This window comes from Grampus griseus (genome assembly GCF_964374135.1).
Source record: "Grampus griseus genome assembly, chromosome: 1".
Classification (NCBI taxonomy): domain Eukaryota; kingdom Metazoa; phylum Chordata; class Mammalia; order Artiodactyla; family Delphinidae; genus Grampus; species Grampus griseus.
Genome location: NC_139017.1, coordinates 32922882 through 32940930, shown reverse-complemented (window position 1 = coordinate 32940930; position 18049 = coordinate 32922882). Strand labels below are relative to the sequence as shown.

General features: G+C 35.2%; 1 protein-coding gene across 2 annotated transcripts in view; it reads right to left on the bottom strand.

Moving 5' to 3' along the window:
- Positions 1-18049, bottom strand: part of XPR1 (xenotropic and polytropic retrovirus receptor 1) — a 203362-nt gene that overhangs the window by 29379 nt on the left and 155934 nt on the right. The window contains exons 10-11 of one of the 2 annotated variants that reach the window (XM_082658471.1): positions 12650-12821; positions 11324-11518 (exon numbers count right to left, since the gene is read on the bottom strand). In XM_082658471.1, coding sequence (XP_082514597.1) covers positions 11324-11518; positions 12650-12821 — 367 coding nt within the window. The remainder of the gene's footprint in view (positions 1-11323; positions 11519-12649; positions 12822-18049) is intronic. The other variant, XM_082658472.1, reaches the window with a different exon arrangement.

Here is an 18049-nt window from a genome sequence, read left to right as displayed (position 1 = left end):
ATGGATGGATAAAGACTCTCCTTGACCTAAGTATAGTCAGGCTCCTCTAAGTTCCCTAGACCGAAACTTTGTGTCCATCCTTGTCAAGCATGCATCACCCAGTTGTAGCAAGAATCTTGCTAAGTCAGTTCAGAGAGAACCCTTTACCCTTGATATCTGATCACCTCAATCTCTCATCAAATTCTTCATCCTCCACCTTTGGCATCTGATCACCCTGATCTGATTTCAGCAAAACTCCTGTCAAGTCAGTTCAGCCAAAATCCTCCCTTACCCTTGATGTTTCCTTTTAGCAATTTTCCACTCATTGACCACCACCCTGCTCCTTGGCTATAAATCCCCACTGGTCCATTCTATATTCAGAATTGAGCCCAGTTCTGTACTGAGATCACTTTTCCTCTATTGCAACAGTTCCTGAATAAAATTTGCTTTTGCCAATTTAACTACCATTCAGCTCTGATTCTAATACCTCATAATGTTGCTGCAAAGATTAAATGAGTTAATATATGTTAAATGCTTAAAAGAATGTTAGCTCATAGAAGTATTCAATAATTATTAGCTTTAAATAATAACATTATTCTTTGTGGCCTTTCCCGTTGCGGAGCACAGGCTCCGGACGCACAGGCTCAGCGGCCATGGCTCATGGGCCTAGCCGCTCCGTGGCATGTGGGATCTTCCTGGACCAGGGCACGAACCCGTGTCCCCTGCATCAGCAGGCGGACTCGCAACCACTGCGCCACGAGGGAAGCCCAATATCATTATTCTTCATCTACTATTTGCAGGTGCTTTGGGTGACTTTTGACCAGCCACTGTATAATATTCCATGTACCATAAACTCACTGTAATTAAATTATTCTCCTACTGCTGGACATTCATAAGATTACTTTCAATTTTTACTATATAGGGCTGTGAACATATATTCATTTATACCCACTTCTCTAATCACTTCCTTAGGAAAAAGTTATGGAAAGGGAGTTACTAAGTCAAAAGGTATGAATGATTTTAATACTCTTGATAGAATTACCAAATTGCTTACCAATTTATACTCAATCAACAGAATGAGTGTTCATCTCTCCACATCCTTGCCAGCAATTTGTATCATCACTTCCTTGATTAAATATGATTTTAATTTGCATTTCTTTTGCTACTAGTAAAGTAGAACATTTTTCATGTTTATTAGCCATGTTTATTCTACAATATTATGTTTATATCCTTTTCCAATTAAAAAAAATCAGTTAAAATTAATTTGTTTTGTGGTGATTAGATTACAGTTTAAAAATATCCACTCCTTTCTTCCGTGACTCTTACTCCATTGATGTTGGGTTTAATAATTTGCTTTGTCTGTTCAGGATGGGCAGACTTCCTTTAGGCTTGGCTATATGACTTCTTTTGGCCAGCGGGAGGTTAGCAGATGTGAGACAAGCAGACTTAAAAAGTGTTTGTGCAATAGTAATTGTTTCTGCTAGTACCACATAAAGAGCTTTTCCTTGGATAACTGCTGCCCCTTCGGCTGGGACCCGAAAATGAACAAACATGTAACAAACTCAAACCCAACTTTCAGGAAAGAGCCAAAAACCCAATGGCAACAGCGGCCTAAAGCCGTGCTATTCAGCTAGAATATCTAGACCCCAGCCTAGTTCCACCAATTCCCAGCTGACCCGCAAACATAAAGGAGAATAAATAAATACACATATATAAAGGAGAATAAATTACTGCTGTTTTAAGCTGCTGAGTTTTGGGGTGGTTTATTATGTAGCAATATCTGATTAGTACACTTATTGTATTATATTATGAAACTTTGAAAGAAAGAGATTCATGTATAATCTACTACTTATATTCCCTAGAGTAACATATACCTAGCAGGAACTTAGGCCTCATAATTCATTTGCCTGCTCAGTTTTTCTCTTTTTTTCTTTTCTTTTTGCTGAAAATACCTAGACACTATACCTTTTCTTGATGTTTATACTTTTCACCAATAAGAGCCTCATGTAAAATTATATATAATATAAAATAATATATAAATTAAAATTAAAAATTTTATTTGCAAGTACTTGTCTTTAAATTCTTTTTCAATTAGACAAATTGCTCCATAAGTTGAATTCATAAATAATTTTGACCTTGTTCTTTTAAACATCACAGATCCTCCAGCAGTATCTAAACAATAATAAAGATTGTTTTTAAACTTTAAATTTTTGTGCATGAGTGTTTCAAAAGCAACACAATTTACATAGAAATGCTAACAAATTACATCTATCAGTTATAAGAGCAATTAAGAAAACAAAGGTGATTAGAGAAAAGTCAACAAAAACAGCTTCAGGGTATAAGGACAAGTGTTTTTTTAAAAAGCTTCTTTTATATGACAAAGATGATACAAAAATATAATTTATTCAAAGCTATAATTAATGTTTTAAAAGAAACTTAAGGTGAAATATAAATGGGATTGTTAGTGTAATATTTATAAAATCATTTAAAATCAGCACAATGTAGGCTTCCCTGGTGGCGCAGTGGTTTAGAGTCCGACTGCCGATGCAGGGAACACGGGTTCGTGCCCGGGTCTGGGAAGATCCCACATGCCGAGGAGCGGCTGGGCCTGTGAGCCATGGCCGCTGAGCCTACGCGTCCGGAGCCTGTTGCTCCGCAACGGGAGAGGCCACAACAGTGAGAAGCCCGCGTACCGCAAAAAAAAAAAAAAAAAAAAAAAAATCAGCACAATGCCAAGTAGATATAAGTTACTCAAGAAATACTATTAAAGTCCATTTAATAATCAGAAAGAAACAATACCTCACATCTGATTTTATAGCATCAGCAGGATTTAAGCCAATACTGACAAATGGTGAATTCTAAAATAATCTATCTTGGGCTTCCCTGGTGGCGCAGTGGCTGAGAGTCCTCCTGCCGATGCAGCGGACGCGGGTTCGTGCCCCGGTCCGGGAAGATCCCACATGCCGCAGAGCGGCTGGGCCCGTGAGCCATGGCCGCTGAGCCTGCGCGTCCGGAGCCTGTGCTCCGCAACTGGGGAGGCCGCGGCAGTGAGAGGCCCGCGTACCGCAAAACAAACAAACAAACAAAACAAAAAAAACAAATAAAATAATCTATCTCTTTTCTGCATTATTAGTTAAGCTAGAGAAATTACAGCGAAATGTATCAAATTTCAAAAGGGTTAAAGATTTGAGCTTCTTTCAATACTAAGTCCAAAATGAAAGCATTTATTCAAATGAGTTGTTTTAAAAAATTTTGTGTATGTCTTTAAAAAGTTTATGGAACAAAAGTTTCCCTAGAGATTAAAAAAAAAAAAAAAGCATTTCTACTATAGTATAACAAGACTAAAATTTGGAAATTGTGGCATAGCAGCTCATTATTCAGGGTAGAAACAGCATAACAAACTGGCCATACCCCCAGAGAGGAAGCACTTCAGGACTATGTGTGCTCACCCAAAACAATGAAATGACTATTTGCACTGAAGGCACTGAACTACTGCTGAGGAATCCTCATTAGGGGACACAGCACCCCTTACAGAATGTTAAACAAGGAGAGATCTAGAAGATATACGAGATCTGGGCACTGGAAAACAACCAAGCAAAGAAATACAAATGAACTCGGCTTTTAAGTGAGTAGAGAGTATCTCTTTTTTTCCAAGTATTTTAAAATGTCTAATAGTAAATGCTAACAAATGCTAACAAAGGAGTCTAAAGTAAAACATGAAGTATTTTTTAAGAGAAGTTTTTTTTTCTTCTATGTATTCAGAGAACAGCAAAGAGCAAAATCCACTAAGAATTTATAAATATTTTAGAATGTTAGAAACTGTAAATGAAAACCAGAAAATCTAATGAAGTACTCTCTCCCCATCAATAGATTAGAAATAATAACACAATGGCTTTTTTATTACTGTACCTCCCACAGGCTTTTCCTTGCCAAGGCCAAGAAACCTCAAGGACACACAAAAACCATTTAAAGTACTTTCCTGTCTCCTCCACTCGCAATTCCAACAAAAAACTTGTAGGAATTGGCTTCTAATTTAGGCTTGTAACGAAATGCGAATTCTTAAAATAAGATTGGCTGAGAGCTAAATCCTTTGTTTCTAAAATCAAAGATAGAAAATAAAATATACTGAAATGTTTAAAGTGTTTCCTTCTTACTACAAGGGCTAGTTGCAGTATTATCATACTTATTCTCCCAATAATGGGCCTAACCCCCCTCCCTCACCTTTTAAAAAGTGATTCTAAGTATAGCGTTAACCCTTGCGTCTCCATTTTTACAAATCATGTGGCATAAGACATAACCTTTGAAACAATCTTGAAAATGCCTCCAATAATGCTGTTACTATGGTAACTCTTGTAGGCTAGTTCTCTGAAAAGACTCAGATTCCTGAGTCTGAACAAAGTTACCTCACCATTTTCTACACTTCTCCCCCCACCGAGAAAATTTATCCTTTGCAATAGCACATACACATTCAATTGAAAAAGATCAACCTCATTAACCATGCAGAATCTATTCTTTTTAACTTAATGATCATTTCTAGTCTATGTTTTCTGATACATTTCTCTTGGAATATTGTCCAAGGAAACAATAGAAATCAAATTCTGCTTTTGATCACCATTCAATGTCAAATTTTCTGTCATGGGTTCCTTTGTCTTTTTGGTAAAAAAATTTAGTGATATAAATATTTAATATGTAGCAACTATAAAAAGTGTTTTTTTTTAATTTTAGGGATATCATTAAACTACAACCAATGGTCCCTCTAAAAAATGCTTGTGTTTTTAAAAGTTTGACTGTGGGCACATGAATCAAGTTCAGTCAGTAAACAGCTGTGTTACTTGAATAAAAAACCAAACACATTCCTAATTGATACTTACCCAGTACAACACCCTTATCCACACACACACACACTCAAGGTGATCCTAAGTGTTTCTTGTGAAAAGACTTTCCATAAAGGAAGACACACATATACTAGCTCTAGACAGTAAAGAGAATTATATTTCATTTAAAGATAAATTCCACTTGTACAGCAAGTCAGAATTTCTTGATTTCATGTGCGCTACCTTATTTGATCCTTACAACAAATCTGTGACATAAACAGAACAGATACTATGATCTCTGCTTTAAAGGTAGGGTTTTATCTGGGGTTGGGGTGGGGGAACGCCCTACGGATAAAGATGAACAAAACTGGGAAACAGTAACACTTGTAACACTTCTATCACTCATAAGTTACACGGACTTGTGATCTGACACATAATGGGATAAGTGGAATCCTCCCTAACTTAATATAGACAATAAGATACAGCTTAACCATAACCTCTGGGAAGTCTTCTCTACGCTTCCCTTCCTGAGGCCTAGAGGCTGGGTTAGGAACTTAAGCTGTATGTAGGCTGTTCTGGTAACCCTGCCATCTCTTTACCCTCTATTTTAACGTCTCTCTTTTTTAAATTGTGCTAAAAAGCACAGCATAAAATCTACCACCTTAACCATTTCTCAGTGTACAGTTCAGAAGTTTTAATTATATTCACATTGTTGTGCAACCAATGAATGCCTTTTTACCTATTTCCCCTACTAGATCATAAATTCTTAAGGGCAAGAATCGTGTCTTGTTTGTTGCTCTTTTTTTACTGCCTGGCACAGCCTGATACATAGAATATTCTCAATAATTCTTAATCTATGCACCTACTTACCCACTCACCTCCCTACCTAATTCAGAATTAAAACTAAAAAATGAGGTGTTTACACAGGGGTATACATAAGTATATTAATTTCAGTCAAAACTCTGTTGTTGTCGTGTATCGATTTACTACGCTTTCAAAACTGTTGTTGTCGTGTATCGATTTATTGCGCTTTGCAGACAGTGTTTTTTACAAATTGTGTTGAGCAAGTCTACAGGCACTATTTTTCCTTTTGCTTACTTCATATTTCTGTCAAATTTTGTTAATTCTTGCAATATTTCACAAACTTTTTCATTATTATAATAATTGTTATGATGATCAGTGATCTTTGATGTTTCTAATGCAAAAGCATGAGAAGGCTCATTGAAGTCTCAGATGATGGTTAGCATTTTTAATGGTAAAGTATTTTATTTTATTTATTATTATTATTTTTTAAATTTTTATTGGAGTATGGTTGCTTTACAACGTTGTGTTAGCCTCCACTGCACAACAAAATGAATCAGCCATACACATACAGATATCCCCTAACAGTAAAGTATTTTAAATTAAGGTATGTAAAGTCAGAACTTTTTCTGATTTGGCTGACTGGTTTTCTAATTAGGGTATATAGCAGATATTCTCTATAAATTGGATGAGTGTAATCTGCAGCTCCAAAATTTGTTTTCAAAAATACATTTAAAAAATGTGTTAAAGCATTTCATCAAAAACACTGCATTGAAAAGTGTATTAAAATTAACAATATTTTAATTTTCCTAATTGTTTCTTGAGTATGTTGAACTAAACAAGGAGCCTTTAAAACTAAATGTATGATTGGTCCTACTCAAGCGTTTTGGTATACTCTCCAGAAAAAGAGAAAGTGAATGACTCTAGTGACTAGTTAACAAATCATTTTTCATTCAGTTTATGTTCAATTCTTTACTCAGTTTATTTTCAACTCTTTGCTTTCAACAAAGAAAACTTGATAGATCACAAAAAATAATTATTAATAATAGTTTACTATGCAATTTTGGGGGCCATATAATTCAGAATTTGTCCAAAAAACTGAGGGACAATGCAACAACAAAATTTCCATTCTTATGTATATAGCAATGCTAACAAAGTTTCTCAGGATTTACTTATATAAAAACTGAAAAATGGAAGAGTAATAAGTAATATAAATTTACCTCATTAAGAAACATTGGGACTTCCCTGGTGGCAGAGTGGTTAAGAATCTGCCTGCCAATGCAGGGGACACAGGTTTGAGCCCTGGTCCAGGAAGATCCCACATGCTGCGGAGCAACTAAGCCCGAGTGCCACAACTACTGAGCCTGTGCTCTAGAGTCCACGAGCAGCAACTACTGAGCCCGTGCACCTAGAGCCTGTGCTCTGCAATAAGAGAAGCCACTGCAATGAGAAGCCCGCACACTGCAAGGAAGAGTAGCCCCCACTTGCCGCAACTAGAGAAAGCCTGTGTGCAGCAATGAAGACCCAACACAGCCAAAAATAAATAAATAAATATTTTTTAAAAAAGAAATATTTGTGTAATAATTATTAAAATTTGTAATGTTATGTTGACAACTATAGATAAAATCAGAGTAATGATAATTACAACACAGAAAGAAAAAAATTATTCTAACAAGTATTTTTCCTAATAATAGGAATTTATCTTCCTAGTAACTAATTTTCCTACTAATAGGAAATTAATAATTTAATTTCAATTTACATGCTATGTATCAGACAAAAGTCATTAAAACAAAAGTATATTATACTAAAATAAAGTTCAATGGGACAGAGATGTAAAATTTCTGACTATTGTAGAATTGCTTCATTAAAAAAAATTAAATCATGGTATAATGCCTCTATATTTAGATTACCTGGGTACACTTAGTAGAAACACTTAGCAGCTTTAAAAAAAAATGTGAATATTTAAAATTTACTGGAAAAGATTTTTTTGTAATTATTTAAATTTAAGACAAAAAATTTCAGACATAAACTTAAAAATGTCTGAAAAGTAATATAATTTAAAATAATAAAATAAAGATAATAAAGCAATATATCAATAGTTTAAAAGATTATTTGAATGGGTACATGAACAACAAAAAAAAATCTAAGGACAATACTATCCAAACCACTGCTTCTAGCTTTAGGTGTTCAGATTTGGAGTGTTTGCAGATTCGAGGAATTCAGATTTTCAGCTTCTTACTGAATGGTATCAGTATAGTTAAAGACATGTTATATCCTAAAATATTCAACCAAAAAAAAAAAAAAAGAAAAGAAAAACCAGTACTCAATTTTACCCAGGATGGGAGAAAAGTAAAGGGTTATTAAGCCATAGGGTAGCATGTATCAAATTAACTGCCTGACTTAGAAATTCTCTATTAACAACCTTCTGAATCATGATGCATGCCTGGACTGAAAAATAGCATTCTTCACCAAGAGTTAAAATTTGGGGAGTTTTCATGGATAGGAAGAATTAATATTGTTAAAATGACCATACTACCCAAGGCAATCTACAGATTCGATGCAATCCCTATCAAAATACCAATGGCATTTTCTGCAAAGCTAGAAAAACAAAAAACCCAAATTTGTATGGAAACACAAAAGACCCCCCCCAAACAGCCAAAACAATCTTGAGAAAGAGCAAAGCTGGAGGTAACACGTGCCCTGATTTCAAACTATACTATAAAGCTACAATAATCAAAACAATATGGTACTGGCACAAAAACAGATACATGATTAGTAGAACAGAGAGCCCAGAAATAAACCCATGTATTGGGTTGGCCAAAAAGTTCGTTCGGGTTTTCCATAACAGCTTATGAAAAACCCGAACAAACTTTTTGGCCAACCCAATACTTATGATCAATTAAACTATGACAAAGGAGGCAAGAATATACAATGGGGAAAAGAAAGCCTCTTCAATAAATGGTGCTGGGAAAACTGGACAGCTATAGGCAAAAGAATCAAACTGTACTACCTTTTCACATCATATACAAAAATACACCCCAAATGAATTAAAGACTTAAATGTAAAACCCAAAACATTAAAACTCCTAAAAGAAAACATAGGCGGTATGCTCTTGACATCAGTCTTAGCAATATTTTTTTGGATATGTCTCCTTAGAAAGGGAGACAAATGCAAAAATAAACGGGACCTAATCAAACTAAAAAGCATTTGCACAGGGAAGGAAGCTATCAACAAAACGAAAGTGCTGCCTATTGAATGGGACAAGATATTTGCAAAGGATATATGAGGTAAGGGGTTAATATCCAAAATATACAAGTAACTCATACATCTCAACATGCAGAAAAACCCAACCTGATTAAAAAATGGGCAGAGGACCTGAACAGAAATTTTTCCAAAGAAGACATTCAGATGGACATCAGGCACATGAAAAGATGCTCAACATCATTAATCATCATGGAAATGCAAATCAAAACCACAATGATATATCACCTCACACCTGTCAGAATCACTATTATCAAAAAGACAATGAAAAACAAGTGTTGGAGAGGGTGTGGAGAAAAGGGATCCCTTGTGCACTGTAGGTGGGAATTTAAATTGGTGCAGCCACTATGGAAAACAGTATGGAGATTCCTCAAAAAATTAAAAATAGGACTACCACACAATCCAGGAATTCCACTTCTGGGAATTTTTCTGAAGAAAATAAAAGCATTAATTTGAAAAGACATATGCACCACTGTGTTTACTGCAGTATTATTTATAACAGCCAAGGTATGAAAGCAATCTAAGTGTCCATTGATAGATGAATGGATAAAGATGTGGAGGGTATACACACACACACACAGAGACACACACACACACAATGGAATATTACTCAGCCATAAAAAAGAATGAAATCTTGCCATTTGCCACAACATGAATGGACCTAGAGGGTATTATGCTAAGTGAAATAAGTCAGACAGAGAAAGACAAATAGTATATGATTTCACTTATAAGTGGAATCTAAAAACCAAACCAAAAAAAGAACAAACATAACAAAACAAAAGCAGACATACATACAGAGAACAAACTGGTGGTTGCCAGAAGGGAGGCGGGTTAGGGGATGAGTGAAATAGGTGAGGGAGATTAAGAGGTATAAAATTCTAGTTATAAAATAAATAAGTCATGGGGATCTAATGTACAGCATAGTAATTACAGTCAATAATATTGTGATAACTTCTTATGGTGACAGACAGTAACTAGACTTATCATGATCACTTTGTATTATATAGAAATACTGAGTCACTATGTTGTACACCTGAAACTAATATAATATTGTTAAGTCAATTATACTTCAAGGAAAAAAAAAAAACTATTAGAAGGCACTGGAAAGCCACCAAAAGCAGGCAAAAAGCCTGAGCTTACTTTGAAAAGATGTTGGCATAAAGAGTAAGAATTGTGAGTTTGTGGCTTTTTGCCTGAGGGTGCTCCCAATACCCTCTCTCTACTCCAGTCACAGAAAAATCAGTCTTACTGCCTCCAGGACAGAGTCAGGGTTGATGGAATAGCTAGAAATTTAAAGGGGTAATCCTTGAAGGGAGAGACCTGCAGAAAGGGTAAAATGCAAAATCTGAGTACAAAATCTACCAGTATCCCAGGCCGACCAATGGGTAAGCATGTACAATGGAGAGTCTGAGGAGCTAGCCAAACAGTAGGTGCACATGAGAGAGGAGTTAAAAAAAAAAAAATTAAGGGAGCTTCAGGATGTATTTCTTTCACTGAGGTACTTAGTTAAATTATATCATTTAACAAGAGTGCCTCCACAGTGGTAAAGTTATTGGCTGCATTATCAATATTACTGGAAAGTGTTCTACTGGACCAAATCACAAGCTTTACAAAAAACAACCAGCCTAATCTTTCAAGACCATCAGACACACAGCAGCAGTTCTGGAGCACTAGCTAAGGCTCCTAAATACAGCATCTCAATTAAAAAAAAAAAATCACAGAAAAAGAACTTTTTATCAAAGTATCTAAAAATAATTGTAATAATTTCAATTGGTAACATTTCTTTACCACTCACAGATGAGAGTGCAGCCTCTAAGGTGTAGGCTGATACTGATTTAAATAGACAAAGAAGGAAGGCATTTTAGTAAAAGGAAGTGAGATCTTTGATTGACAGCTCTTAGGAGAAGGTTAAAAATTCAAAAGGAGTGCCTGTATGTGGCTCAGAACCTAAAAGCCTTTTTCTCCTCCCAACAGAAGAACAGTCTCAAGTAATAACTGGTTGCCATGGAGATAAGAAACTAGAGAGATCAGAGAACTCAATTTGCAGTTAAATAGGCTGGAAACAATCCTTACTACTTGGTGAAGGAAAGCGATTAAAAATATACATGATTGCCAGAGGGAATCTTCTTCACGTAGCATTTCCTAACCTCATTAATGAACAAGAAGTCTAAAAAACCAAATGCAAACCCAAGGTGTCTTGGATTGAACCCATTAAACAAATTCAGGACTTCAAACGTTATCAAAATCCTTTCTCTTCCAGATGACTTTGATTCTTTTTAACGGTACTTGTTAGTAAATACTGAAATGAGACTAAAATTGTGTTCAAGAACAAAGTAGTATACCTGACGGGACTGGAGCATCAATGGAAAAAAAAGAAGCATGACAAATGGAAAGGGAACCAGAGTAAGAAACAGATTCAAGTGGTGAAAATCCAGATTTTGAAAAATCTTTTCACAATCAATGAATACCTTTGTGAGTGCTGTAAAGGGCTGCAAACGTCACCGTGAAGAAAGTCGTGGAGTATTTCCCAGCATTAACTAAATGAGGAAAGGCCCTTTTTGTGTCTCGGTATCGGCGCAGGCACTGGATAAAGCGAAGCCAAGCAGGAATGCACTGAACAATAGCCCGCACACCATATGAGTAATTGTGGCAAATTTCTGGTTCTGTGAAGATTTCAAAGAAGAAAAGACTACAATTAAAAAAAAATAACTTGTTCACATCATTTAGAGTCATATATTGTAACCACTAGGAAGTCCATAAAAGCAAGGAACCTGGGTTTCAGAATCACTTTTTTCTTTGCAACTATTATATTCTTAAACTTTTTAGTGGTTGATAAGCTGAGAAGAGAAGGTAAAATACACAGTGGGAACTTAGAAAAATCTGCTGGCTCAGATTTCTGACTATGTATTCTGGAATCACCTTCTTTGGAGTGTGGTAAAACTATAAGACAATTAGAAGATGAGTACACTAATCAAGGAGAAAAAAATTAGCTCTGAAACATCTGGAAAACCTATATATATCACTGGTGACTCCAGTCAATTTCATGAACTCCAAACCACTACAATATATCCACTATAGGTTGTTCACACTCTTGTTCTTTAAATAAAACGAACAAAGAAAACAAACAGCAGAGTTTATACTTTTAAAATGAGAAGAATAGAGTTCGTAAATCAATTTTCTTCAAATTCTGGAAATGTATCAGAGTGGTTCAACATACAATAGAATTGTGATCTGCTGGCATCAATGAAAATGTGTTGGCACTGGCTTCATTAACTTTTGTTAGTCAGATGTTACATAATCTGTCTAAAGTTGGTCTTTGTCATTAAGGCAAAATTCCTTAGTAACTTGAACACCTGGCATAAACAAAGAGTGATAAAAAGAGCCAAAAGAAAAATAAGGTCCCCAAGAAGAATTAAAAAACATCTATGACTTTCTCAAAGCACTTGATCTAATTTCTAAATTATCAGTATTTTTGATCATAGTAAAGCAATACTGTGATAGCAATTGTTGACACTAAAGCATCTGTGATTTAATTACCAATGTATTAGAAGTTTTTTAGTTTTAGAATTCTTTAAGTGTAAGTTGTAAATCTCCTGGCAAATGAATAGCTAAAATTATAATATATAATTTAAGAGCCAAATTGTATCAGATAAAGAGATTGCTAAAGGAGTGCCAAGTACATTTAATTAAATTTGTAATATTATTGGATGATCTTAAATTTCTCAGTTATCATTCCCAGTATTTCTTGGTTTACACTGGCAGTTCAGTAGTGTGGATGCACATTCATACCCTACCTTCTGAATCATTTGGCAACAGGCCCCCACTTTCATCCCATTTGAGCTCAAAACTGTAGAAGCAGATCATATATTCCAGGTCCATCAGTATCACTGACAGGCTGTTCAGCTGATCGGCCAGCCAGAAATCAGCAAAGCCTACCTTATGGAAGGGGGCTGTAAATACTCGAAACTGGGAGAAAGAAAAAAAATCAGAAAACACAGAAACAAGAAAGTTCATATTAAATTTCTCTAATTCATGTCTGACCCTGCAGCATGATTACTTTAGTTGATAAAATGGAAACCAATGAACCAATCACAAACACAGGGACCTGGCAACAGTGGCTAGGTTGAGAATTAGTAATGAAGGGAATGAGTTGAATGGACAACTAAGAAAGGAATTAAAAGGGTGGGGCAGGGGGAAGGCAGGAATAGCTACAGTCAGAAAACAGAAAGCAGAGAGGTGGGAAGAGCTGAAGTGGAAAGCACAGAGAATGGCACAAATGCACCGAGAGGACATTTAGCGTTAGTCTAAATTAAATTTTGCTGGAGACCCATGTGCTATGATAATTTCTGGAATATTCTCCCATCTTAGCTAACTGAATACAAAGCTCTTCTTTGCCTACACAGGACAGGAAGGGGAGGATAGCGCCTCGTCTGAAGTATGTATTATTCTCTAACCAAAGTCACTTTCATTTCACTAATGCCATGGTGATAATTGTATTTGTCTTCAAATTATGCCACAAAAATCAGCCCACATCCTACTGTTACAAAAACAATGATAAATAAATTCAGGTTACATGTCTTGAGCACTAATCCACTCTGTGTATTTTTCTCATAATGCATTTCTTATAATCCATTAACTATAACAATTCTGAGCTAGGTGTTATCCATATCCCCATTTTACAGAAGACCTATAACAATAACTCCTCCTGACTCTATTCTGTGGAAGCCTGTTTACTACTGCAAAGGAAAATTCTGGCATTGCAGAGAGAGAAAGAATTAGATACTAATCATCAGAAATAAGCTCAAATTGTACAGACTGCCTTGAAAGGCCTTGAGTGAAGTGAAGATGGGATGAAGGCAGCTTTCCTCCTCACCCTGTTAGACCCTTTCTATCTTACACAGGTGAAAATGGACTCCTAAAACAAGGAATTCTGGCTAAGCAACAGTTTTGAGAAAATGAGTCTAAAGCTATAGCTCTCTGCCATCTAGGTATATTCATTTAATGGACATATCCAGCCTGGGAGACTATGGCTCTCTTCTCTCAGACTTGGCTGGTTCTTTCTATTCTTTCTCTAAATAATTCCTTTGATTATTTCAGGGAAATAATAAATGACTATATTACAAATCAATCCTGGGTGTCAACTATCTATGACAGGTATTGTCTTGGAGCTTTGGAATTTAGACCAGGGGTCTACAGGACACAACACAGGCTTTAAGACATTACTTTCTGGAGCTGATATATTTTGTGTCCACGGTTCAATCTCTGATCACTCGCTTACTCTTTCAGAAAGCTGTTCAGTAAGCCAGATGAGATGTTACCATTTGCAACCATAGGCTCCAGATACAGCAAACTTTATTTTTTTTTTCAGGGTAGGGTGGGGTAGGAGGTATTAGGGATTGAGATGTTAATCATTTATGCACAAAGAGGTTCTGGTACCAGTTTATATAATATTTTAAGAAACTCTAGGTACAGAATGGATTTAAAAGATTCAAAGAGACAGAAACAAGAGAATAATTTAGGATATAACAACAAAGGATCAGGAAGTCTTACTCAGTCTAGTCATGGACTTTTGTGAAACTGGTAGCCTAGGGCAAACTTCTCATTTCTCACTGATGTTAGACAGACTACCATTACTGTCACAACCTGCCACACCCAGCCTCAAAACCTGGCTATTACAGAAAACCTCTGTAAGAGCAGAAGGGGAGGACACTGTATTAAATAAGAAACAAAGAGATAGAGGGATGCACTAGAAAAGGAAAAGAGTGACATAAAATAAAAATTGGAAGGAAGGGAAAATTTACAGAAGAGAGAAGATGAAAAAAGAAAGAAAGAAGGGAGTGGTAAATATTGGTATAAGACAACTAATGAAGGTAAGAACATAATTACAGTCATTCATACATTTAACAAAGATTATTAAGTATTTACTATATGTCAGGCATTGTGGAGGTACTAAATAAATAAAACATGGCCTGTATCCTTAAAGACCCACAATCCCTTTGGTCAAATAATAAATACCTAAAGAAATAATGACAGCACCATGTGGTAACTGCTATTACAGATAGGCATACAAAATACCCTGGAAATACAAAGAAAGGAACAAGTAGTTTGGTCAGAGGTAGGGTGAGTGGAAATGAAAATAAACAGATCATACTTAACTCCCTGACATTAACACATAGTCAAATTCATCTTAGATTTATCTGAATGCCTCCTTTTTAAAAAAAAATTTATTTATTTATTATTTTTGGCTGTGTTGGGTCTTCGTGTCTGTGCGTGGGCTTTCTCTAGTTGCGGGGAGCGGGGGCCACTCTTCATCGCGGTACGCGGGCCTCTCACTGTCGCAGCCTCTCTTGTTGTGGAGCACAAGCTCCAGACGTGCAGGCTCAGTAGCTGTGGCTCACGGGCCCAGTTGCTCCGCGGCATGCGGGATCTTCCCAGACCAGGGCTCGAACCCGTGTTCCCTGCATTGGCAGGCAGATTCTCAACCACTGCGCCACCAGGGAAGCCCTGAATTCCCCTTTTTGAGTGAGAATTCTCCTTCCTTTCTTATTCTGGCTAAGGTCTTTCAACCTCTACTTTGTTGTGATTTAATAAAATGATAACAATTCACTGAGTAACTGTATTAAGAAAGCTACAGACAACCTGGATATCTGATGTTTTACCCACATACACAAAAAGACCACTAACAAGTTATTACAAAGAATGTATGTTATCTTCTAAGTTAAGATGATGAAGTTAAGGAGATAAACAGTTAAGGAGATGAAGTCTTAATTTCTACTTGTGGATAATCACATTCTTTCCAAATCTGATTTTAAGATTCCTGTTAGGTGATCCACTAATCAAAGTTAAACATGTAGATAAAGTGACCACCAGGTCTAACTGTTAAATGGTAGTGTTTAAGAACACAGATTATGGAGCCAGAATGCCTGGGTTCATATCCCATCTCCATTACATCCTGGCTTTGTGACCTTATTTAACTTCCCTGAACCTAGGTTTCCTCATTTATAAACTGTGGATTAATAGTAGCTCCAACCTCATGGTTTATTAAAAGGATTAAATAAGTTGATACATATAAAATGTCCAGAATAGTACATTATTAAATGAGAACATTTCTCTAATCTATTCTTATAATAGACACGTGTAAAACTTTTATTATACAACTAAAGAAAATACTGGAAAAACCAATTCCAAAATAATATAGCAAAAGACTATAATTTAAAAACTTTATGCAGCCTTCTATAAGAATAACTTGATACTTTTGTTTAGAAAATCTGAGGCATTGTTTATGCTTCCTAACTGGATTTCCAAGTAGGACAAATACAGATCTGGAGAGAGGATATATGACCTAATGAATGTAAATAAACTGTATTAATCTGACATACAATACTAATATCAAAACAAATCAATTTCTTAAAAAAATTTTTTTAGCTTCTTTTGGGGAGAGGAGTAACATATCAATTCCATAGATTCAAATTTAAATGTGAATATAAGTGGTGCCCAGTGCCTACCACTATGGCCAAGTGACATATGTTCTTTTTCCACCAAAAATTAAGGAAAAAAAGAAAAAGGGAAATGTAGTTTACTTTAGGATGAAGCTTTAAGAAAAGCTGTATCAGAAAAACATAACTAGGGTAGAAACGTTCTTGTTAAATCACTAGAAATAACTCTAAGGGTAAATTTTCTCAGTGAGATTTGAATTAAAATAAGTCAATAGGTCAATTAATAGTAAAATATTCTATAAATAACATTTTTAGTATTTACAATTATTACAAACATACCAAATCACAATGCTTGCTTCCGTATTTCACTGCTTCTGAGAGTATATTTTACTATTCTCTTATTTCTTATTACACCCCTGCCAACCCATTCCATCAACAGTCCTCATTTATTAACACACAACAGATGCACAGATAAATGTCTACTCAATGGGGAATCGTTCTGCTAATAAGAATAACTGGTCATTCATGAATCATACCCACTTCCTATTTAAACAAAGAAGGATGCAATGGGGAAATGTTCACTTAGCACATAATGTACACAACTGTATTATTTTGTTATTGTAATGATGCAATCATCTTAACAACTGAGTTTTCTAAGTCTTTCAAATCTCATTTGAAAATAACTTTATAGAGATTTCACAATAATTTAGGAAGGAAAAATAGGTGTTTATAATCTTGTAGTTATTTCCTTGTAACCAGAAGAATATTAACATTTTTTATGCAAATAACAGTTTAGAAACTCCACAAAATCTAGAAATAAAATGACAATCTCAAAATAAGAAAGGTAATCTAATATTGTTGTACTAACTGGAAATGATTTATTTTTAGTATAAATTTCAAGAGAAAAAAATGGCTCAATTTTTTCTTTTGTCTTAAATTAAAAAAAAATCTAAAAAGCATGTTTTCTAGATGATGACAAAACACATTAAAGGTGATGGTATAACTTATGACTTACTAAAACATGCTTGAACATCTAAGTTCCACACTCAGAATTCAAACTCAAAATTAGGCCTAGTGGTGCTATACTTTAAGGGAATGATTTGCTTCCTTGTTTGCTTGCTTATTTATTTATTTATATTGAATGAAGTTGGTGGAAAAGAGGGAGATTCTCAGTTTGTGATAAAAATCCTAGTGGAAGAAAGAAGAAATACAAATAAATGAACAATTAACTTTGGGGGGAAAAAATCAAGATTTGGGCCATTTTCTTTTTCAGATTGCTATAAATACCTGCCTACATTGGAACATAGGCTGCTTTTATTTGTTGACTGCTTACTATGTTTTTTTAATTGGAAGGTCATATTTTATTTCTTCAGATTGTAAAAATTTAGTTAATGCTAAAGAGAGCATATTGCTAAGAACAACAACAAAAATTATCCTAAACCTAAGGGGCATACAAAAGAAAAAGAAATTAAAACTATAGTTTTCAAGGCAATATACTTTATAAGGTGAAAAAAAAGTGAGACGATAATTATGAGAATTCTGGAAGTCTGTGGAGATTGGTCAATTTAATTACTAACCATCACTCTACTGTTAGTTGTAATTTGTAATCTAAGAAATAATTATACGAAAGCATTCCCAATTGATTTTCAAAATAGAGCTGGTTAAATTTGGAAGTAAGCAGAAGTTCCTTTCCAGAGCAATCTACAATATCCCAAAAAACATAGCTACCATTTTTGCAGGAAATTCTATATCCTAATG